The sequence below is a fragment of the Diadema antillarum genome, unplaced genomic scaffold, assembly GCF_040938485.1.
Source record: "Diadema antillarum isolate AM-2024a unplaced genomic scaffold, OU_Dant_1.0 seq00000791_RagTag, whole genome shotgun sequence".
NCBI classification, from domain to species: domain Eukaryota; kingdom Metazoa; phylum Echinodermata; class Echinoidea; order Diadematoida; family Diadematidae; genus Diadema; species Diadema antillarum.
Window position 1 is genome coordinate 261,319 of NW_027271678.1, and position 24,845 is coordinate 286,163.

The 24,845-nt window shown below is 38.8% G+C and overlaps 1 protein-coding gene across 1 annotated transcript; it reads left to right on the forward strand.

The window, feature by feature from the left end:
* Positions 1 to 278: 278 nt before the first annotated feature.
* LOC139739227 (NSFL1 cofactor p47-like) lies at positions 279 to 14,489 on the forward strand. Its single transcript, XM_071649844.1, has 10 exons — positions 279 to 405; positions 3,144 to 3,328; positions 4,073 to 4,183; positions 4,793 to 4,879; positions 6,596 to 6,761; positions 7,987 to 8,096; positions 9,297 to 9,434; positions 10,245 to 10,400; positions 11,586 to 11,645; positions 13,932 to 14,489. Exons 1-10 carry the CDS (start codon positions 289 to 291, stop codon positions 14,062 to 14,064), a joined length of 1,263 nt encoding a protein of 420 aa, XP_071505945.1. The 5' UTR covers positions 279 to 288; the 3' UTR covers positions 14,065 to 14,489.
* Positions 14,490 to 24,845: the final 10,356 nt, after the last annotated feature.

Below are 24,845 nucleotides of genomic sequence, written 5' to 3' on the forward strand. Positions count from 1 at the left end.
TGCAAAGGAGACCCGCTTCATGTGCATGCATACAGTATACACGCATTTTTTTTTTCCGCCTCCCAAATCCCCGGTCCAAATCTTAGGGGGGGGGGGGGGGGGGGGCGACCGCCCCCATCGCCCCCCCCCCCCCGGCTACGCCAGTGCATGGCACCCCACTACTGAATATCAATGGTCTGCACCACAGAACTCTTACAGTTCTGTGGTCTGCACACGTCGAGTTCATTCACTGTCTTGATCGCTACCGTTGAGGGCGACAATCTCCTGTCATACTTTATTGTCATCAAGATGGCAGCCGCCAGTAGTGCAGAAAAGGATGAGTACATCGCACAGTTTATCGGCGTTACGGGCACGGACAGGGAAAGGGCTTCCTTTTTCTTGGAATCTTCGGGCTGGAAACTACAGGTATATTGCCCATTAAACTCTTTCCCCATCCGAATCATACAAAGGAATGAAATGAACATTACCCGTGCCGTGCGTGCCCTGTGCATGAGATGATGTGTGTACACGCGCACGACAGTTCTCAGTGCAGTGCCAGTGGTGAATCATACCGACTTGGGGGGTGGGGGCAGTCATATGGGTTTTTCCCCATGCCCTTTTGATCTTTTCTCTCAAACTTCTAAAAGGTACGACTGATCCTGGTGCCACCATCAACAATGCCCGGCCCCAGCCCTATTTGTTGTACAGGCACTAAGCGGTAGTAAGCCTGAGCTGAGGCAGGCACCGGGAAATTAATTTAGAGATCCAACGTTACGAGTAACGTTACAACAACTCCAATAAAGTCAACACAGCACAGTAACTATAACTTTCGGGGTTTCCTATTAATCCTAAATCCTAGTCTAACATTAGACCCTAACGTTAGATCTTCATACATCAGTACAGTAGGCCTAAGTAATGTTACACTTAACATGGTTAGACATCTTGAGACTAACAGTTTATTTAGGCCTAGACTGAGGTCCAAATTTATGGTAATTCTTGAAAGGGCCTTCTTGAAAAGTTACTGGCCCAAAATGCAGTAGGCCTACTCGATAGACAGTCACGTTGACAGTGGTGTTTAGTAGGACCATTTGGACTGGGGGGCATACTCGCAAAATAGGCCCCACCACTGCATGTCCGTACTACTAACTACGGCGGCTCACCTGTTATACTCGTGAATTTAGCCCCTCCGTCTGGCATTCATCGGTAGGTAAGCACGGCAGTGGGGCTTTCTTCCACAGTATAATAGACTCGTGAATGCGGCCCCACCAAACGGCGTTTACGCAAGATTGATACAGCGTCGGGGCCGATTTCCACAGCATAGCATCTTTCCTTCTCCCTTTCTCCCATTTTTTCCGTTGTTCTCCAACAATTTATTCTTGGAAGGACTTCCTAATGTCCCTCGACTAATCTAATGGCCAATTCAAACATCATACAACCCTAACCTAAACCTAACCCTAACCCTAACCTACATGTAAACTTGCTTGCTAACGCACGGGTGCACGTGCACTGCGGTGGGGCCGATTTCACGATTTTGCCGGACTGGGGCAAGTTTTACTAACTTTACTACATACTAGGCCTTTCAAATGTATTATGATCTAAATGGTCTTAAATGTTGCCTTATTGAAGAAATGCACACAGAATTTCACAGAAAATAACGAACTTATTTTTTTACAAGGGAGATGGAAAAAGCACTCGTCAGATTTATGTTGAAGAATTTTACAGTGAGGGTGGAGTGTAACTGTGTAACATCTTCCAAAGAAAGCAGGGAATTGTTGCCTGAGCATGCAACACTGTCTGTAGTGAGTGTACACTGTAGATCTCGTGCAACAGTGTACTGTATGTAAAGATTCTAATGCCGATTTACCATTAGAAGATAAGTCGCCACTACAACCTGTACCTAAAGTTGCCAGACATTCACATCGCATGTAACACATGCAGCGATTGGAGATCAGCTTGGGTGACGGATTTTTCATCGCTCTCAAAATACATTCCTAATTCACCTTTTTCCGCCATAAAAACACAGATTCAAATGTATTTTACCATGTGTAAGAGGTGACAAAACCATTTTTAATGCGAGGATGTTTTTGATTATGAATGAATTTCAGGTGGCAGATTAACAAAGTTTTTCAAACCCGATGACGCACAATGCATCCTACAATGAAGTGTGTGTATAACACATCTGGGCCCCGTTTTATCAAAAGATAAAACCGATTTTAAATTTCCTTACCACACAGGCTGCCATAGACTTATAGTTGAAATCAACTTTAAAATCAATTTTAACTCTTCATAAAACAGGGCCCTGCAAATATTAAAAATGTGGCGCGCTATGGGCAGCAAACTACATTTGTAATACAGTCACTGTGTATTGTTAGTTCACCAACCCAAAAATGCACAGGAAATACACGCAAGTGGCGATTTAGCGGTAATTGACGTTAGAGCCTATCTCAGTAAAATACTTCAAAACCCTCAAAGTACAAGTAAGTCATAGTCTCATAAAATTTCTATTCATATGAAATGTACTCTTCTTTGAAACTCACCCAGATCTAATAGTCACTTAGTGTTTCACAAATCTCCATGTATTTAATAGTAGAACCATAATGCACTATGTTCAGGGAAAAACTCCCTGTATGAGTGTACATGTAATTACAATTTACAGTATATGGAAATGATGTACAGTAGATCTAAGTGATTCTATTGTCTTTGGAGCAAAGTAATTCCATGTAGTTCTACAGTCAATATATGACATATTTGGTTCTCTGTAAGCAGTGGACTACTAATCCCTTCTGGGAACCGGTGTTAAGTAAGGCTTCTGGAAATTTCTCTCTCGAAGAGACATTTGGTTTAAAGTTACCTCATTTCCAGTTAGCAAGTGGGCATGTGGGCTAGATCTACAGGTAAACCAGGGTCCCGTTTCTTAAAACTTGTTATTAGTGACAACTGCCACATTTCTGTGACAAATTTGCTCTCAACCAATCAGATGCAAGGATTTCAGTAGTTTATAAACAACAACTATCACAACTTGTCACTGATAATAAGTTTTACAAAATGGGGCCCAGAAGTTTTTGTGATTTGCCAGTACCTCAGTGTACACCTAGCACCTTTTTGCATTTTACAAATTTGCATATGATATTGTGTGTTGTGTGTTTGTGTTATTTTTTCTGCAGGTGGCGCTAGGGAGTTTCTATGATGATTCCCATGGTGATGATGTTGTGCCACCAGCTGCCGATCCCCCCTCTGGAACATCGGCTGAAGTGCCCATGGATGAACCAGGCAGATTGCCCACTACAGGGGGAGGGGGAGCGGGTGGAGGGAGTGGAGGAGGAAGCAGGGGTTCTGGTTATTCATCGAGGTGAGGAAATGTGACTTAAAGCACTATCGTCCATTGCCTTGTCATTTGCAGGGCAATTTTCCTGGTATTATTGTCATAGTTTTATCACCGTTATCAGCATCTTAAACATTATTATCATTATTTATCAGTAATTGCATTACGCATGTACTATAAGTGCTGGTGATGGTGGTAGCCGTAGCAGTAATTCAGTAGTTATAGTAGTACAAATATAGTGACAGGAGAAGTAGTAGTAGTAGAATTTGTAGTATCATCAACATATAGTCATGATCTTTATAGCTGATTGTAGCAGTGGTTATATTAGAAACATCCAGAATTAAAAAAAAAAGAAGGAATAATAGACATCGTTTTATTAGTGACAGCGGCAGCAGTAGTGTAATAAATGCTATTCATAGCCATAGTAGAATACGATAAATCCTCTTACTACTTATTATTACAAAGTTGATATCCATCAATATTATACACATACACAAACACACTCACAAAACAGAATCTATTGTAAAAGTGGATTTTTGCGTGACTAATTTTTCGCGCTTGGCCGGGCAAGAAGAGTTTCGCGTGTTTTTAATTCCGCGGAATCAAACCATCTACTACTGGAACATACGGGCAGCAAAAATATTTGCATGCTTATATTTTCACACTAGTTTGTGGTTGCGCGAAATGCACGCAAATTTCAACACCGCAAAAATTTCCACTTTTACAGTATATTATTTAGTTTTTATTTGATTTTCCTCATTTGCCCAGTAGAGGGGGTAGTTCCAGTTCCAGGGTAGCTACATTGGGAGACTACACGTCAGCCAAGGCTGACAGTGATGAGGAAGGACAGGCATTCTATGCTGGAGGGGCAGACCATGGAAGGTGAGCTGGTCCTGATAGTCTCTTTTCAGGACAAGTCCTTTATTTTTTTTTTCTGTGCGTTTGCACAATGAAAAATTCTCACGGGGGACCTTGTTATGATTAGCTGCTTTGAAGTATTTAAATTACCTTTGTGTATTGGGCATTTTGTTACAACAGGGATACGGACAAAAGAATTTTAAAGGGATGGAACATGCAAACTTTAAATACCTTGTCATCTATGAAGTATCTTGCTATTTATGTCCATGTAAGTTTCTCTGTAGTACTGTATTGGTTTTGGTTTTGTTTGGGTCTGTTTTGTTTTGTTTTGTTTTGTTTTTTTAAGGGAAAAGAAAAAAGGGGACATTTCCGAAGAGTGGACACACTGTGGGGCACTGTGGTAAAGTAGATAAGACATTCGTTTGGAGGTCCCGCGTTCAAAAATGGAGAAATGATTTAGAGGTGATGACTATTGATGGGAATTATACTTGATTAAGAAACTGATGAAATCATTTAATTCTACTTAATGTTTTGTTCTTCTAAACACACAACCTACTGTACATGTAATGACATTGAAAGTGACCACTCTTGTTTTCCCATTATTTTGTTTCCCATTGTCATTTGTCCTCCTAGCGGTCAGCAGGTGGTCGGACCAAAGAAGAAAAAGAAGGAGGGGTCGTCAGACGGCCTCGTGAAGGACATTTTCAAACAAGCCAGAGAGTGAGTGTGTTATGTCCAGCAAAGCTGGTGGTCAGTAGTGGTCAGCAGTCTGATTGGGGCGGGGGGATGGAGGTACTAGCTACACTTCCAGCCTGCACAATTTTGTTTACTGCATGCATATAAACAATGGTACATTTCTTCAACTGCAGAACAGAGCATATGAGCATATACAGTATTTCACAAATTTTGTGGCATTTTATTTCAGGTTTCTAGCGTTTCCAGTCACCCAAGGTTTACAATGACCCCTAGTGATGGAGCTATCTCCAGAGATTTCAGAAGTGGCTTCATGTAATTGATAAGAGTGGAATACAAGCCCATGACCCACACTCTGTACCTTTGAAACAGTCCAAACACCCTTGGCTATTGCCAAAGGCATTTTACACTGTTGCTAAGGTGATTTGTGTGGGTAACTCGTACTAATGGCCTCACGGATGTGTATTATTTTGGCTACTGTAATATTACAGATGAATCAAGCTGCAAGTATTGTTTTGGCATGAGAGGTTATTCATTAGATATGATACATTATGAATTGTATAAACTGGCCAAAACAGTTTTTGTTCTTATCAATAGTCATTGCATTCTCGTCCTGGGCTTATGTTACAATGTAGCTTTCTTGCTCAACTAGGTAAAGCTGATAAGACACAGCCTTTCATCAAATAAACACACACATGCTTTCCAATTTGATTATCTTCCTTCTGAATTTAAGTTGTCTGATAGTTTATTGCCTTTCAGAAATAGATTGAAAAAAATGTCCTCACTTTTTATAATTGTTCATTTTAGATACAGTGTATTTCGTACTGAATTTTTTACAAGTCATTTTATGGATGTATTGTATTGAATTACTTGATTATTCATATGAACATTTTTCGTCGCATCAATACTCTCTCGAGACCCCATGGAAGAACAACAGTGTCCTCGCTGACACAGGTGAATGGGCAATCCCTCCATATCCACGTACATGTATATCTGGGGTGGTATTCAGAAAATCTTCCGAAGTTTCTTCCTAAGTTTCTTTCTAAGTCAGAAACTTAGGAATTGCCTACCACGTAGGAAAGACAGAATTGGTATTCTGAAATTTCTTCCTGAACTTCTTAATGCAAGTTAGGCCATCCTTATCCCCGTCCACATCCTTTCTTAAGCCAATATTGAATGCCGTATCATAAGGAACCAACCAATGACAATCGCATATTACTATGACGTAGAGTCAAATACATGTGTGCACGTTATGACCCCTTTCTCACGCCCATTTCGCACATCAAAGTACATGTTGCATGCAGTGAATGACAAGCGCGCCTATTAGGATGTTTTGCAGCTTGCTATTCTTAACAACCTACTTAGGACGGGTGGGGCTTTCCTAAATATTTTCCTAAAATTCTTTCCTAAGTGCATTCTAGAATACCAACTTCTTCCTAAGTCAGAAATTTACATATTCCCGCCCCTTCCTAAGTTTCTTCCTAAGTCTACTTAGGAAGAAACTTAGGAAGATTTTCAGAATACCACTTAGGAAAAAATCCTGACTTAGGAAGAAATTTCTTCCTGGGAAGGATTTCAGAATACCACCCTGATCTCTTTTATGTACTGTCTCTGTATGTGCTATATCTGAAGATATGTTTGCTTGCTTTCACTCTGCTCTTTGTTTTACTCTGTTTTTTTAATGCTTGAATACGGAAATAAATGAAATTCAGAACATATCAAACTGTTCCTCCTAACTGTCAGACACGGTGCTGAAGAGGTAGCCAGTGGTACGGCGCCCTCAACGTCCCGCGGAGGCACATCTTATGCCTTCAGGGGAGCAGGGTACCGACTGGGAGAGTCGCAGGTCGAGCCTACGGTCCCGGTCCCGGGAACGGCGGGAACGATGCCGGGACCGAGACCCAAAGAGGTCAGTGCTTTTAGGGAAGAGGTCACTTCCTCTATGTCATCGGTCAGTCTGCCAGTGGACTTGATGTTGATCCTGTAGAAATAAGCCTTTGCAGTCTCTTCGACAGTGTGCTTACGTCCATAGACTGCATTCTTGCGCTCAAAAGCAAACCAACCCATACCGTAGGGTACCATACCATGCAATATCATGGCCGGCACCATGTTTTCATAAGTTAGGGGAGGGGGCCCTTCTGGTGCAAGTGGTGCCACTTCTTTGTTACGTCAGCTACAATAACAAGCAAAAAAAAAAAAAAAGGCCTCCAACGCAACTTCTGCTGCCACTTCCAAGTTTCATCAGCTAACAAGCAAAAAAATATTTTAAAAAGGGCCTTCAGTGCAACTTTCTGATTCCACTCCTGGGTTTTCTGGGTTTCTTCAGCTTGAAAAAAGGCCTTAATACCCGTGCTCCAACTTCAAGGTTTCATCAAAAGAATCACTCTGGTACATCTTGCAATAGGCTATCAACATTCTATTTATTCGGGTAACACTTCAGGGGTCAAATATGTCGGGGGGGGGGGGGGGGGGGGGAGGAGGACCAAAGTGGTTACACCTTATGTATTCCTATGTATTATGCAAAATAATGGGGGGGGGGGTGGGGAGGGACGAGCCCCCTCGGGCCCCCTGGTTCCGCTTTCCCTGAATATTTGGAGTGTGTTAGAGCTTTGTGGAGAAAGCATACCTCATTACTGTAGTTATTTTTGGACTCTAGTCAGAGGGTTCACACTGTTTTTAAGCAACAGGGTCATGCACCTGGTGTGTGTACGCTACACATAGATGTCCCGAACAAAGAGAATCCACTCTTTGCATTATGATACGATTTTGGAGCACATTGGGAAGTGTGGGACGGTACACTATAAAGGCATTCAAATTCTCCTCTGATGTGGGTATAGCATGGTGCAGTATGCCTATTAAAGGAGAGTGGTCAAACATGCCCATAGTCAGTAGGATTTTAGGATGGTAGATTTTATAGGGTTTGGTTATGAGCAGGTGTAGCATTTTTTGAGAGGGGAATTGTAGGGAACATTCATTGATTCTGATAAAGGTATCTATTATTTAAACGCACAGCTCGTGACCCTACCTTTTGTACTTGTAAAGATATGGTGTTGGAGATTCATCCTGCATAAAAAATGTCCACATCAACCCATTGCAAATTTAGTGTGTGATAAATGAACATCTTATGCTTGCAGAGGCACGTCATCCTGAAGATGTGGAAGAACGGGTTCAGCATCGACGACGGAGAGCTGAGAGACTACCGGTCCCCTGAGAACGACCTCTTCCTGAAGTCTATCATGAAGGGGTGAGTTCCTTTTCATATTTTAACCCTCTGTGTACCACATTGTATTACTTGCCCATTTGTCTGTGTGTGTGAAGTTTGTGCACATTGGACTCACTGGCACATAAAGGGTTAAAGAGCCTAGAGTGTGGGGTTACCATGGCGTGGGAAGGCTGGTCTGACTCAGATATAATGATGATGATGATGATGATGATGATGATTGATGATGATTGATGATGATTGATGATGATTGATGATGATTGATGATGATTGATGATGATGATGATGATTGATGATGATGAATAAAATGATTGATGATGATAATGACGATGATGAGGAGGAGGAGGAGGATGACAACGATGATTATGATGATGATTGATAATAATGGTGATGATAATGATGATAATGATTGATGATGATGATGATGACAATGATGATTACCTTTGGGGTTTGCTCTGATATGGACACATATGGACGGGAAATGTGTGTCAAAGTAAAACTGTGATTTCATAACACAACTTGTTGCTAAGGCACGATTGATCATCATGTAATGTTCTACCTACCCACTACTGAACAAAGAGGGCTCTTCAGGAATAAAAGTTGTATGCATATGATCGAAATAATTTTACTCTTTCAATCTCAAACTACTTGAAAACAACCCATTATCCTGGAAAATCACATCAGCCAGAAAAGTTTCTGTGTAGGCCCTTTCGATGTCTTGCAAGCAGATTGCAAATGGTGGAAAATGAAGTTTTGAGCCCTTGTTAGAATCATGTTTTGACTTTGAGCTACGAGTACAGTAAGTAAAGGCTTAAAGGGACTGTACAGTACTGGTTATAACATTCCTAAGTGAGATAATGAGAAACCTCGTATGAAATATGAAAGAACATGTAATTTCAAGAAGGATTCAACATTTATTTGATGAAAATTTATTTTCAAATGGCCGAGATATAAAAAAAAAAGCGATGATAATAAAAGGCGACAGGCCACGACTTTTATTAGGATCTCTTTGTTTTACCATGCTTTTGGATATGTCAGTCATTTCAAAACTGATTTTTATCAAATAAACTTATGATTCCCCTTAGAATTGTATGCTCTTTGACATCTCACAGAGTGGTTTCTGAATATCTCGCAAAACATTAAAAGCTAAATGCTCACCTCAACCAGAACTGTACAGTCCCTTTAAACATGGAGATTGACCCCTCTCTTGGGGATGTTGTGCAGGGAGATTCCAGACGAACTACTGAAGCTGGCTGAAGGAGGAGAGGTCAGCTTGGACCTGGAGGACCGTCGTAGTGAGGAGTACGTCCGGCCGAAGCAGACGGTCAAAGCTTTCACCGGTCATGGCTACATGCTGGGAAGGTACGTGAGTTCACCCGCTATCTTTCCATCAGTCACGCATAGTCAATTTCACATCAAATTGTGACTACATAAGGATCATCCTTTCTTTAATTGAGCTTGTTGCCTGCATATTGCACAGCGAGAACCCAGTTTTGCATATTATTATTATTATTATTATTATTATTATTATTATTATTATTATTATTACCATTATTGTTATTATCATTATTATTATTATTATTATTATTATTATTATTATTATTATTATTATTATTATTAGTATTAGTATTATTATTATTGTTATTATTAGAATTATTATTATTATTATCATTATTATTATTATTATTATTATTATTATTTATTCGGCATTTGCAAAACAATACAAGTGATAACAGAGAAACAAAATAGATAAACAAAACACAAGAAAACAAAATGTCAGGCTTTCCCTGTCGAGCTTTCCTAAGGAGCCGGGTTAGAAAAAAGCAATCAAAATCACTATGACCCTTGGGCCTCTCCAACCAACTTTAGGAAGCACGTCAGGGAGTAGTTGAACATAAAAGAAAAACTTTTCAGCACACTTGTGTTACTTCAAGCTCCCAGAACTTTTTTTATTTTATGAAACATACACATTCCTGTTACTTGTTACTGATACTCAAGTATGTGAGGGGTAATATCATTTCCCCTGCTTTCTGAAAAAGGTAAGTCACCTGCTCTCTCATTTTGCTAGAAAACTTGAAATATGTTGAAGTTGTATATTAAATTAATGTTCTTGTCTTCACAGAATGATTACATAACTACCGTTTTGATAAATGATTTGTATGTGGCATGTAGTCCCGCTCCGTCCATTGTGTCTGGGGGATCAAGTTCACAGTCCGGATCGTCCTCCACCTCGCAATCCTCATCATCGACGACAACGCCCACCTCAGTCGACGTCGACCCTGCACAACCCGTCACCACCGTTCAGCTCAGGCTAGCAGATGGCTCCAGGTTTGAATAAAAACAAAGCTCTACCTTAGCTTAGTACCTCTGCCAAGGGGGTTATGTTTTTTCAGCATTGGTTGTTTGTCTGTCTGTTTGCAAAATAACTCAAATAGTTGTGAACGGATTTGAATGAAGGAAAAGTTGATAATTACATAAGGAACAAATGATTAAATATTGGTTTTAGTCCCGATAATTGTAGGGACCCACGATACTTTTAGTGTTTTTTTTGTTTTGAAAAGGATTGTCATTGGCAAATAGGGCCAACAAACGAAGGAGTTCAAACTGTGCATATTTGAGGTGCGCATACTGTATACGCCATATATTTCGCGAGTCTAAATTTTCGCGAATCGGGAATTCCCGATGATTCTGCAAGTGGTTAAATTCGCGATTGTAGAGTCCTGTACTGAATGCAGAAGTGTACACGTGTATGTCACATTCACATTGGGATCAGAGTCAATATTTTCGCGTGTCTTTAATTTCACAAATAGCACCTGACTCGCGAAATTCGCAAAAATAAAAACCTTGCGAAATATTCGGCGTATATACTTTTTTGAGGTTTGCATATAAATTCGCACTCAGTGCGTGCACGAGGCACAGCATGCAGTAACCTGCTAGTGAGGTACACTCTGAGACACAACAGAAATACTTCTTCATCACAAGGAAATAAAAGGCGATTTTCAGCATATGGGTGGAAATGAGCTGCTTCGGGGAGGTCTGCGCTCTCTGAGTGCTTGTCTTCTTTGTGTTGTTTTCTTGTTCTTTTTTCCTGTCTTTGCTCTGAGGTTCTTCCGACATTGTACTTGATAAAACTTCACACCTGTTTTGTTTCTTTCTCTTCTTTCTTTCCCTTCTTCATCTCTTGTTATCTTTCTTTTGTCTTCTTCCTTATTATCTTCACATTTTTACTCCTTTTCTTCTTCACCTCCTGTGTCTACATCTTTCATGTCTTCTTGCTCCTCCTCTTCCTCTTCCTCCTGTTCTTCCTCTTCTTCTGTTCTTCTTCCTCTTCTTTTCTTCTTTGTCTTTTTTCACCTTTTCTTCTTCCATCTTCTTCTCCTGCATCTTCACCTTCATCACCTACAAACTCCTCATTAATCTCATTCTTCATTTTTCTTTTGACTTCTTCTTCTCCTTCTTCTTCTTCTTCTTCTCTTCCTTGGCGTTAAATATTCCCTTCTTTTTGTCTTCCAGGTTGGTAGGTAAGTTCAACCACACCCACACCGTCGGAAGTATCAGAAGCTTCATCGTTTCGTATCCTTTTCTGGGACTTTTGCCATGTCTCATCATCAAGATTATTAAGCTTGCATTTATAGTATGCTCAGTTGTATACAGTGGACTCCTGTTATAACGAAGTCTTCAAGACCGGCAGTTTTCTTTCATTATATCGAAATTTCATTATAACCGAACAAATAGAAAATAGAATTACATGGAGCGCAGGGTGCTACATAAGTTTATTTTACCACTTGCCCAGTTGGGCAAGCAGATTTTCAAATTTGCTGCAAAACACTTGCTCAAACATTGCTTTACTTGCCCCCCAAAAAAGTCCAAAAAGGAAATGAAATAGAAAATCATGTGTATGTCAAGGGCTCAATACAACACAATGATTTGAATAAACAGTACACACTGATTCACAAGCTTATAAAACACAATGGAGTAACAAACTTTGTCTGATCAAGTTTTGCTGTTGCATTGCATTGGGGCTTCTTCACGTAAGTGTTGGAAAGTTGCTGAAATGAGATATAAAGTGTGTTGCATCACTAAACACCCATTATTTTAGTGCTTCTGTAGTACAGCGACAAGGCTGTGTATAGTTAGGCTTCTGTACAGTTGACTTTGTAAGTTTGTCGGGGGGAATAAGTGAAAAAAAAAAAGTGGCACTAAAACTTTTTGCTTTCGCAGTTCGTTCAAGCATTTTTCTTATTTAGAAACACTTACCCAAATTTGATTTTCACTTGCCCAAATTTGATATTTCACTTTCCCCAGGCAATCGGGCAAGTGCTTATGTAGCACCCTGGAGCAGATAATGTTGCAGCCTGAATTTTTACTTTGTTGTCACCAGAATTTTGTTATATCTGTGTTCGTTATAACGGGAGTGCACTGATAATGCATGATGCTACATATAGGCCTACAGCTGTGTGTTGAGTATGGTACCACTTATTCGCCCATTTCATGATTTCTAAAATAGTTACTTTGAACATGAAACCACATTTCACTGACCCTCTCTGAAAGACTTTTTTTCATTTTCAACAGGATATTTTGTTCATTTCTCCCTTTGAGCAATATCTTTTCAGATTGCATGCAAGATTGACATGAAAAATTTTTCAGATTGCATGCAAGATTGACATGAAAAATTTAGCAAAATACTGCACTCACTTTTGAATCAGTACTAAATTCATCTTATTTAGGGAACCCTTTCTTTGATTTGTTTGGTTGTAAGTCACATTGCAGTTTGGGAAGAGTTAAACAGGATGCCATCATTTTCATATCAATTTATTCGCTGCTTCTGTCTGACGTCATAAAGCTTTAAGAAATAGTGATTAATTGTGATATCCAAAGAACTTACATGATAATAATAAAAAAAAAACAACTTTGTTTCTCATTCCAAGATAGCCTCTATCTCAAATTTGACACTGTATTCTAGAATTACAAGTCCCATCTTTGTCTTCTTCAAAATGTCACCACTCTCAAATTTGCCCAGTGCGGATTTTTTTTTTTTCTTTTTCATAGCTTTCTTAGAATTGAATTGGATTGAACAGGTTTTATTAAAAATCATGTCTGGCACCCAAAGGCTGAATTGCACATGTTTTACAATCATAGTTATAAGAACAAATTATTTCAGTGCTCTGTACAAACAATGATAATATAAAGACATGATTTTAAAAACATTACAGTGGTCACATGTACCAAATCTCAAAACAAGTGCTCAATCAGTGAGGGTACCAGCCCAATCCATACTAAAAATGCTTTAAAAAATAAAATAAAAAGAAATAAATGTATACTGTTGACATGGCAGCACACTGCTTCACGCTGAAAAACAAAACAAAAAATAAATACCGTTACTATTACAACTAATAATTCAACTTTATCAGTGAGGGTACTAGCCCAATCCATACTAAGGTTGCTTTATCAAAAACAAAAAGAAAGATTAGAGTTCACTGTCAATATGACAGCACACTGCTCAATGCTAAAAAAAAAATAAATAAATAATACTGTTACCATTGCAACTAATAATTCAATTTTAGCAAAAAGTGAAATCTACACACCAGCTCATCACATCAGTCACAGGAGTGTGCCATACTTTTCCATCCTGTGCTTTCCTGTGCTGTACAGATATTGATACATAAGCCTAGGTGTTCTTGCATGACTGCTCATGTTTTCTTGGATGTTCGATCTCCAATGTTTTATGATGCATTTCATATTTCACGACATAAATTTATGTTAAAAGTAAGAGACATGGGTTCTTCAAATTATTTTTGTCGTAATTAGTCGATTTGATATGACCTGTGTTGTTTCCTTGACCACTAAAACTCTGTCCAGATCGCGACCCCAGTATGCCGGTCAGTCCTTTGTTCTCATGACAACGTTTCCCAACAAGACGCTAGGGGACGACGCGCAGACGATAGCTGACGCCAAGCTCCTAAATGCTGTCATCGTGCAACGACTGACATAGTCCCACCTATGGCATTTTGGCGTACCTTTTATTTCCTCCAAAAAGACAAACATTCATCCTGTGTAGATAATGTAAACAGTTGACCGTAGAAGCTCCTATTTTTGCAGGGGGCTTATTTTCATGCTTGTTGCCAAGGAGGAGATGCTGTTAAAATCATCAATGCTCAGAGTATTGACACCTCACTTTTTATTTTATTTTTGTACATGTAGCTTCTCTGTGTGCAAATCCCCCTATGTGTGGGTGGTCGACGAAAACACACGCAAACCAAAGCTACGTACCATGACACAACATGTATCAGCAGTGCAATTTACAGTTTTTTGTTCATCCCCAGTAAAGGCACAACACGAGAGAAAATAATCGTGCATGCATGGCAAACAATTTGCCGTAATATCTAGGCAACATCATCTTAATATGTTCCCCTTTCCAAGGAGGCTAATGCTACTGAAGGCAGTCTTCAGTTAGTATGTTCCAAGGTATGATTTTTTCTTCTTGATACATTGAATTACATTGTATTTGCATGGAAAAATGTTATCATTATGATTTTTTATATACACTGCCATAGAGATGGGCAGTCTTGTTTAATAATGCACTATACAATTGTACTCATACAGACTGAAAACGAGCAATCAGTCTCAACGAAGCTTCTTGCCTTTAAGTGGCAAAATTCAAATTTATTTCACATGTTTAAAAGAAAACATCACGTTCATCACGTTCACAATACAAAAGAAGAGAAAAATATATACATACATAGCACGTGAGGGATCGGCCGTATGAAGCCTGTCGAGGCTGATTCCCTCACATACAATAAATAGACGCAATTTCCATCAAACAGAGACATGTATTTACAGGGATACAAACACAGGTGAAGAAATTACATTAAAGAACAAAAACAACAAAGGACATCACAACAATAAATAAGGAAAACGTGGCAAATTTATTAAAATGAATTATTCAATTGCACTTTGGATTAGAAACATTTTGTATTTGCGTTTAAAAGATGACAGTGTTGGACTCTCTTTAATAAAAACCATCATGACCTAGTTACCAAATGGGTGTGGTGGGGTAATCCTTTGCTCCTCTCTTCTGACCACTTCTCAAAAATATTGAGAAGGCAGAATTCCTCCAACCTGCATTAATTAGTCTTTTTTTATTATTTCTGGTATACAGGGGAAACTCGGTATAGCGAACACTGCTATAACGAGATATCGGTTATTACGAGGAAATTTTCCCGGTCCCAAATTTCCTTCCACACAAGTCTATGTAAAATGCTACTCTTATAGCGAGATCGGCTATAACGAAATAACTGCTATAACGAGATAAATTTTGTGATTTCCAAACAAAGAAAAACATAGCCAATCAAACCTGATATAGCGAGGTAAAGCAAAATGTCTTCGGGTAAAGCTTTACTTCGCCTGTGCTATCATGTTCCGAGATTGTAAAGCTCGATGCGCCAAAAACTGTCTTGTACACACATATTTTCTTCAGTTCACTCTACAGCTAGCACCGCATACGTGTATGTGTGTGTGTAGGCGCACTGATACATGCAGAAAATGTGGTGGGACGGCCGTATACATGACATCATCATGACGTTTAGCAAGTGTGAGGCAATCTGATGCTGTGATTGGCTTTCTACGTAGGGAATTCCCCATCTTCACACACACACAGTCATAATATACATACAGAATGTGTCACACACACACACACACAGCATTGTGCAGACCATATTCAAGCTTTCCACACACAACACACACCCATACTGTAACCACACACCAATCCACAGACGATCTTCACACAATCGCAAGCTATTTAGATTTACAAATTCAAACATCTACAATTGATAAGAAAAACATTCTTGATATCGGATTTCATTGGCGAAAAGACATCTTCTTACCCATAAAGGTGAGTAATTACCTCACACACATTACCAAGTTATCAGTATTGATTGAAAGATGATGGGTAGTCCCACATGTGCAAATTAATGTCTTTATGTTATGCTTTCTTTTATGCCTACTGATATAACGAGATATCGGCTATAACGAGGAAAACGACTCGGTCCCGACCATCTCGTTATATCGAGTTTCCACTGTATCTTTTTTTTTTCGCCATTGATTAGAGGCAAAATGTGCACTTGGTGCACCTGTAATTACAGCGAGAGGAAAGTCTTACCACCTCCCCTATGATGTTTAAAATTTTAGTACCTTGTCTTTTCCTTGTCTACAACCTCTGGATAAGCTTATGTAGGTTGACTTTAATAATGTTTGCAGATATGGTTTGGAATCTATCCCTGCGCTTTTGTTTTTGTTTTTGTGTATATTGAAAGATTTTAAAATCAATGCCTGTAACATGACCGACTGCAAGTGCAAAAATGCGATCAACAGAGCTTGCTGGTGTAGAGAGTGGTCTTGTAAAGTCCCCTCATGTGTGGTTCATTGTTCTTAAGTCATAATTCATCAACCTCGAGACAAGCCCATGAGATTTAATGTACTTCGGACTGGTCCCCTAAGCCTCGTTTTCTGCCAAGCAATACTTCTTTCATATACACTATAAGTTTGATTGAAAGCGTTTGTTTTAAAGCAAATCCATCACTATCATATACCTGTAAGCCATGTACCAGGGTAGAAAATGATCATATGCTGTTCAGTCATGTACTATCCTCTGTTTTCCGTAAGACCATGTTGAAATAAAATACTTCTCATACCACTGTACCAGTGGTGCTGGCAGCGTTACATTCATTATGAGATTTGCCACAAATATACTCTTTTTTGCAGTTGTTTTTTAGGGTGGACTTTTTTTTTTTTCCTACATTAGCTGTACAGTTCAACCAAAGGAATTCCCATCATCATAGTTTGGTGAAGAAATTGTTACAATCAAAAATAATTATGTGCAAATTCAAATTTTTCATATAATGCTTTCATAAAACCTACTACTCTGCTACTAAATTGAGGGCATGTATAACATTGGGATCCATGAACATAGTTACACCCCCAGACCTGCCTAGCTAGCATAGCTGTCCTTAGTTTCTTAATACTGTCAAGACCTGTGTTCTTTGGGGAGGGGGGATGGCAAATTCATTTCTATCCAGTCTGGCAATGATAAGCAAAATGAGACAAGATATTTTTTGTTTCTCTATTTTAATTCCTAAAAGGAGAATGGGTTTGTTGAGAGAAATTAAATTTGCGTCAAACAATACATCATAGTGGCCATTATACATTAGCACCAGATGTGTGATGAATGATTTTTTTCTCCCTCTTTTTTTTTTTTTTTTAATGTGCATTCATCTGTATTTGTTTGGTTTTTTTTATTATGTATTGTCTTATATAATATATGTTCTGGGTTGTTTTTGTTTGTTTGTCTGTTTTTGTTTTCTGGATTGTATAAAAATGCAGGGGGTGTTCAAAATTTACAGAAAAAAGAATTCACCTTTACTGATGGTTGTATCGAGTGATGTAGAATTGAATTGTGTGAAGATTTCAAATGATTTGTTGAGAGATACAGTGTATTAGATTGTCAAAGAAGAGAAATGACTTGTTAGGAGGAGAAGCTCTTTAGGAAAGTCAAACTGATTTGTGCAAGGAATAATGTAACTGGGCACCGTTCCATGAATGTTGCCAGCCCTGACAAGTTGTTAGTTTTTGTCTGTGACAATCACCATAGTAACAGTCAGTGACCAGAGTTTCTGAGCCAATCCAAATCAAGGAATTTACGTAGATAGTCAGAGACTGACAATTTGTCAGGACTGAAAACTTTCTGTGCCAGGGACTAAGGATAGTGTGTACAACGCTCTGTAGGGTTTTGTGTGCTAGCTCGTCTGCTTTCAAAGCATACAATGACTTTTAAAAGGCATAATTTACCATTTGCAGATGAAACAGAAACCCAGCATTAGTGCTTTAAAATAGTTCTAAAATGTGAGTTAGGGATAGAAACAACCACTGTAAAAATTTGAATCGGTAAAGTCGATGTTAAGTATTGTTAAATATACAAAATGTTAACAATAGTTATAATCAAAATGTTTCCAGACTGAACTGTCTACAGTTATGGTTTATTGAGAAAAATACAGATATCTCCTTATATTTAAGGCTTTATCGTGAAAATTTCATATGATAGGATGTTTTGTGGTACAACAGACCTACACATATGCATTAAATGTCATATCTTGAAAATTTTTTGAATCACTGTTCCCAAAGGTAAACAGGACCTTTAAGGATTTAGGGAACAATGCCAGGGTACGAAACCCCCAAAGTTTCTAATATCTTGTTAAAAATTGAGATAAGAAAGTGTTTGTTTTCCCATGCTGACATTAGTGCATGTAGTGGATCTCTTTTCAACAACCACAACCTTTAATTCTACAAATTATGTTTTTGCAGCTATGAAGACAAAATCTGCGTGAAGTGTGACATACTGAATGTTTATGTGTTTACTCTTGTTAATTCTATGTGGTTAAACAGATTTTAGTATTGGTCATTTTATCTGACCAACCAAACAACCAAAAAAAAAAAGATGAAACTAGAGAGGGGCCGTCAAAGGCGGCAGACCCACGCCTAAGTACAAAGTCGGGGTAAACATAATGTGCATTCGGTCATCTACCAGAATTCGGCCACTTAATTGCCAGTGTGCTTTATCACCAGCCAGTGAGTTCTACCAAAGATCGTACACTGAAGTGTACGATCTTTGGTTCTACAGTCACATCACACGCAAATCACATCATTACACATACGGTATTAACACTCATTCACGTACAGGAAAGTCCTTAAGTCTCCTCCAAAAATCCATCGAAAATCCCAAATTCCACCGTCAAAAGTGCAGAATCGGAACTTTTCCAAGCGCGCGCGAATTAAGTCCAGTTTTAAGAGTATTGTCTACGCGACGGGTCGCGGAAAAAGCGCTAAAAATCGAGAAATACGCCGTTTTCTTGCGGGATATTTTGATTATAGCAAGCCGAGAGTGTGATGATATCAAAGGTCGTATGAGTGTACGATCTTTGATGGTATCCACAAAAGCAAAAAAGAAAAACAAAATTTACGTACCCCCTAGGCAATTACCCCTATGATTAGTGTCTACGGGAATTATTCAATGCAAGGGTTGAATGCAAATGTCTACTGCACCAGTATTTGGCCACCAACGAGCGCCGCAACGTCCCCGGTGCAATTTTGCACCAACAGTGTAGAGCGCGATGCATTTTCAGCGGCCTTGCACACGCATTGATATTGAGCACGCATATCGTGCAGTGTGACTGCGACCGAGCAAAATGCTCCTCCAACGAAAAAAACAATCAATGTTAATTTGAAAAATCATCAAAATACGGGCCAGTTTGTGATGACGGAGAACGAACTTTCATAAATCTAGAAGGACATAGTCCCTCAAATAGGCCTAAACGTAAATTTCGGAATTCTTACGAACATTTGAGCAGCGAAGTCGGATCGTTGGGGAGTTTATGTGTTCGTATGGTAGCGGAAAATCGCAAAGTGAGAAACGGGAAATTTTCGGAATGGTCACTATACCATGGGGTCAAAACTTCAAGGTCACACAGAATTTGCAAGGGTCAACCGATTATCACCAAAATATAATCGATTCTTTCCTGTCATTATCCAAACATTCCCTGAACATTTCGTGCAAATCCGTTTACCCGTTCTCTTGTTATCTTGTACACAAACAAACAAACAAACAAACAAACAAACAAACAAACAAACAAACAAACAAACAAACAAACAAACAAACAAACAAACATACGGAACCCTTTACATAACCCCCTGCCGATTTTCATCGGCGTGGGTAAAAAATAAATGTATTACAATTAAGCATTCTAAAATTGTGCATTTGCCGATTATTTGTGTGTGTCTGTGTCAGTGTGTGTACATGTGTGAAGTTAAATGGATGTTAAAATGCAATTTGTGATGCAAGAAGGTTGGAAATAATTGTGTTTGGTTACAATGGGACAAAGTTTGTAAAGACCAGAGAATGGGAGGATTGGCTCCCCAGTCAGAAGGGAATCAGTTATGCTATTAATTTTCTCAATAACTGAAAATACATGTACACTGTATAATATAAAGAGTAATCAACCCACTGCCTGTGATTCTACAAACAATGTTTTCTACCATTAAGACAAAATCTGCATGAAGTGTAACATATTGAATGTTCATTAATTGTGTTGACTATAGGACTATGTGGTTAAACAGATTTTAGTACACATATTGGTCGTTTTATTTATTTTTTTAAAGAAAAAAAATAGATGTACATGTATTACAAATAATTAGCATTCTAAACTTGTGCGTTTGCCAATTCATTATTCTTTTTTTTTTTGTGCGGTTGTACAAATTGATGTGAAACTGAAAATTGTGAGGCAAGAAGGTCAAAAATAATGAATGTAAATATGAACAGAATTAAAGAAAATTTGATTATTATTTTACATGGGGAGATGCAATCACTGTATTAAGAAGACAAATTACTATCTAACATAAGCCTACACAGATTATTCAATGTATGATGAACTTAGAGTTAAAAGAGACACAAGCTAGTCAAATTACATGAGTGGTATTACAATCAGGTAGAGTTTGTATGCCTTGATTGTTTTATCATTTCATTTAATAATCATTTCATTTCATTCCTTCAATTAAGAACGGTACATACTTCAGTCCGGGGACTGTTCGTCCTCAGGTCCGTGCGGATGAAATACGACACAAACGCATCAAATGTGAAAACTAAAAAGTCTTCATACAAAACTCATACATAACAAACAGACAAACATGGTGATGAAACTACATCTAAACAAAAATAATGCACCAGTCACACAGTTGCTCAAACAATGCTCTGCGTCTGGCGTTGCATCGTAAAAAGTGAAGAGTTTGTTTGCAAAAACCGATAAGTCCATATTTGCCAAATGGAGATATTTGCGATTAAAGGTCAAGAAAAATAAAGAGAATAATAAGAAAATTGACCATAACTTCAAAAATGTACCTTTATATGTAGTGACCAATATATCATTTAAAAGGTATTATTTTGTACTTTATGACAGGGGCCGTTTTTTAAAATCTTCAAAAATGGACTTATCGGTTTTTGCAAACAAACTCTTCAAGTGTAAGTTTTAAATTGACTTTTTGATGCAACACTGGACACAGAGGATTGTTTGAGCGACTGTGTGACTGGGCCTTAAACCTGATCAATGAAGGATATCCATAATGCATATCTATTATACTTGAAACAGTGAATAATCGGTGTGTATTATGTTGATAAGGAACAATTTTCACACAGCGGCAATATGCCAACAGAGTTTATCAGTGACAGTTACTCCAAGCTCGTTGAATGGCACATCACAGAGCGTAATCTTCGTTCTAGTCTAGCGCCCTCCACGATATCTTTGAGCCATGAGAACATCTTCACTTACACAGATCCGGATTTTTAGCCCCTCAGCCCCTATGTTACATACTAAAGGCGTATATGGTTATGTTGCAAATCTAAAATGATGAGTCTAATCACAAAGTGCAATAGAGAGATACAAAATGTAAATCTATCCTCAATGCACTGAATACTATAAGTGGAGACGCATTCGTTGATTATTCGAAATGCCTGTTTGCGACCACATTATGTTTGTCGACGTGTTTGAAAGAATAAAATTTGCACGCAGTTGCTTTTTTTAATCATTAAATAGTTATCATTTCTACTGTACAGCATAACTTAATGGTAAAAAAAGACTAAACAAACAGACAAACAAACAAGCAAGCAACAACAACGGAAAACAAATAAACAAACAAAGGTCTGGCTCACGCTTAATGGAAAGGAAGACTGAAATGGACTGTTGTATCTTTTTTGCCGTCTGGAGTATGTTAGACCCCAGCGGTTTCCGTACGATATTTTACTAAATAGTTATCACCAAAACATAAGATATTTCAGAAATTGACCTCGACATTATAAATATTGACCTCCTCTACACGCAACACTGTAATCAGAACACGTCCCATTGATGCAAACTCTGAATTATCCAGGTAACATTCACCTAACAACAAGACGTTTTCCCGCCACCAGATCAGACGAGCTGATGAAGCGTCCAGGATCGGACGTGAAACCGTTCTCAGAATGAAAACAAGAAGTCCACATGATATAAGTTAAAAAAAACACACACACATTCCATCAGCTTAGACGAGGCTAACCCGTCAAGGTGAGGAAATAACTTTGTTCTAGAAAATTTTAATGATAATCATCTTTTCATAATTAAATTGGTATCATGAATTTTACCGAGTATCCTGTAATCGGAGGAAAAAGAACAGAACTGGTTGAATTCATTACATCTGCATCACATCAAGACAACCCCCAAAGCGTTAATCTTTTATATCAATATATTATATAAATATCGAAATATTTATCAATTCGATTTTCTAACAGTGCTGTCAATTTAAGGATCACCTACAAATTCAGAAATTGATAAACTCGTAATAATTCTGCAACCGAGGTAGGACATGATGGCTGAGTCTCTGAGATAGGCCAAAAGCTCAAATGACAGAGAAGTTTTTGTTCTACAGTATGAAACACTCACAACAAAAATTTACATGAGTAAAGATTGTAACAAAATATGTAACGTCAAGCCACAGGAATGTGGTCTCTACCGCCGGTCATGAAACTTTAAGGCAATCACGCTATAAGTATAATGAGTATCATTATGTAGGATAAAATTGGCGTCAGTATCAAATACTGACGCCAATCGTATCGCAATTACCTCCTAACGGCAATTACCCCCCCCCCCCCCCCCCTCCGGCTAAATGGCTAAATACTGGTGAGTGGTAAGGTTAGAGTAAAGATTAGGGTTAGGTTTAGGGTTAGGTTTAGGGTTAGGTTTAGGGTTAGGAGTTTGGTTAAGGGTTAAGATTAGGTTCAGGGTAAGGATTAGGATTAGGATTAGGGCCAGGGGAAGGGTCCGGGGTAATTGCCCAGGGGGTAATTGCCCTAGACCCATAACAATTAATGTCTTGTTAACCCAGGGTAGCCTCTTCAGTGTTGTCAGTAGCTGCTCTACCAGAGGGCCCTGCCATTAGTATTACCCTAGCATTGCCAGGTACCCATGTATACACCTGGGTCGAGAGGGACACAGTGGGTAAAAACATCTTGTCCAAGGACGTAAGTACTGGCGGGATTCGAACTCGGGTCCTTCGATCGGGAGTTGGGAGTCTTATCCACTATACCACAGCGCCCCACAACGTTTTCCACGTTTCATTAAAGTAAAAATTAATCTATATAATTAGTTCAAACAACATTCACAGTCACTCGCATCAGAGAGGATCGGGTGGGAGTATGATAACTTTTCTGCTATTAAACAAACAAAAAATATACGCTCCGCTATCCCCTTGCTAACATTTGCAGATGAGAAAAAAAAAACTGCTTTAGTGCTTCTAAGTAGTTCTAGAATGTGATGAAGGGATAAAAATCACCAAACATGACAATGTTAATGAGTTTAATCAATGTTTAGTATTGTGAAATAATACAAGAAAATCTGAACCTTGTTTATCAAAAAACGTTTCTAGAATAAACCGTCACCTTGTGGAGGTGGTTTACTGTGGAAATTTGTGATATCTCCTTTTATTTGCAGCTTATTGCAAATTAAATTTTGTGAGGTATCACAGTGTGTTTTGTGATACAACTGAACTATATGCACCAAATGTGATAATTCAAACATTTTTGTTTTAAATCACTGCTCCCAGTGTTAAATAGTGACTCTAAGGTTCAAACCCAGAACCCTTGTTTAGAGGCTACAACTTGCCAAATATATCGCAGTGCTTCTGGAAAGGGAATATATCCTACAAAACGTTAGTTTTAGCTCATTAAATGGAGATATTATACGTTAATCTGACGCTGTCTCGACAAATATCCTTTTTAAATCCTTTCTTTCTAAATCCTTTCTAATTCCGGCTTGGCTGCAGACGAACGGGAATTTTAGAGAAATTCTAGATTACCGTCCCAGTGGATAAGATCATTCCCGACTCCAGCCCTTCTGTCTATATCTTCCTATATCTCCCTCTACGTCTATCTCTCTCACGCCATGAAAATTAATGACACGAATAACTGCATGAGCGGTGCATAATTAATCCTCTCTAAATTGCATCTTGGGAAAATTCCTATCCCTCCTCCCCCCTCCCCCGTTCACCAGTCCCCGTGTTTTGAATCTCCCCTTTTCCATCCCCACCCCCGTTCTTATTTCTACCCCCCCCCCCCCCCCCCTTGCTTGCCCAGCTAAGCCACGAGAGGCGGGCAAGCGGCGTGGATGATGATAGTAATAATTTGCACGTTCCCTTCTCTTGCTCGTCTAGCGGTACGTTGCGAGTCGTGCGTGTCTGGGTGAGGGAGCGTCGTAGAGAGGATAAAAAGGGCGCGTGATGACGAAGATTCCAGTAATTTAGCAAATGGGCTAACTCGATGCGCCACGTTAAACATTAGTCTAGTTTCTATACCTCTTCACAATATTCACCTCTATTCGCTAACTACAAAAGTACCGTGCAAGCCTATAATCGTGCGCATAGTAGCATTACCTGACCTGACTCATGCGAATGATGTAGAAGCATGAACTTAAAAAAAACCACCAAAAAACAAAAACAAAAACAAAAACAAATGCCCCATAACCGTGCTTCTCTATGCTGGACAGGTGGCGATGTCATCAAAACTAATAAGGTGAAAATGAGTGGTATTTGATCTAACTGTCCCTCAAAAATTAGTATAGGCTGAGAAAAAAGGTGTGAGAGAAGGCTGAGGTTGAGAAGAGAGGTGTGACCCGATTAGAATTTAGAATTTGTGGATTTTTTTTT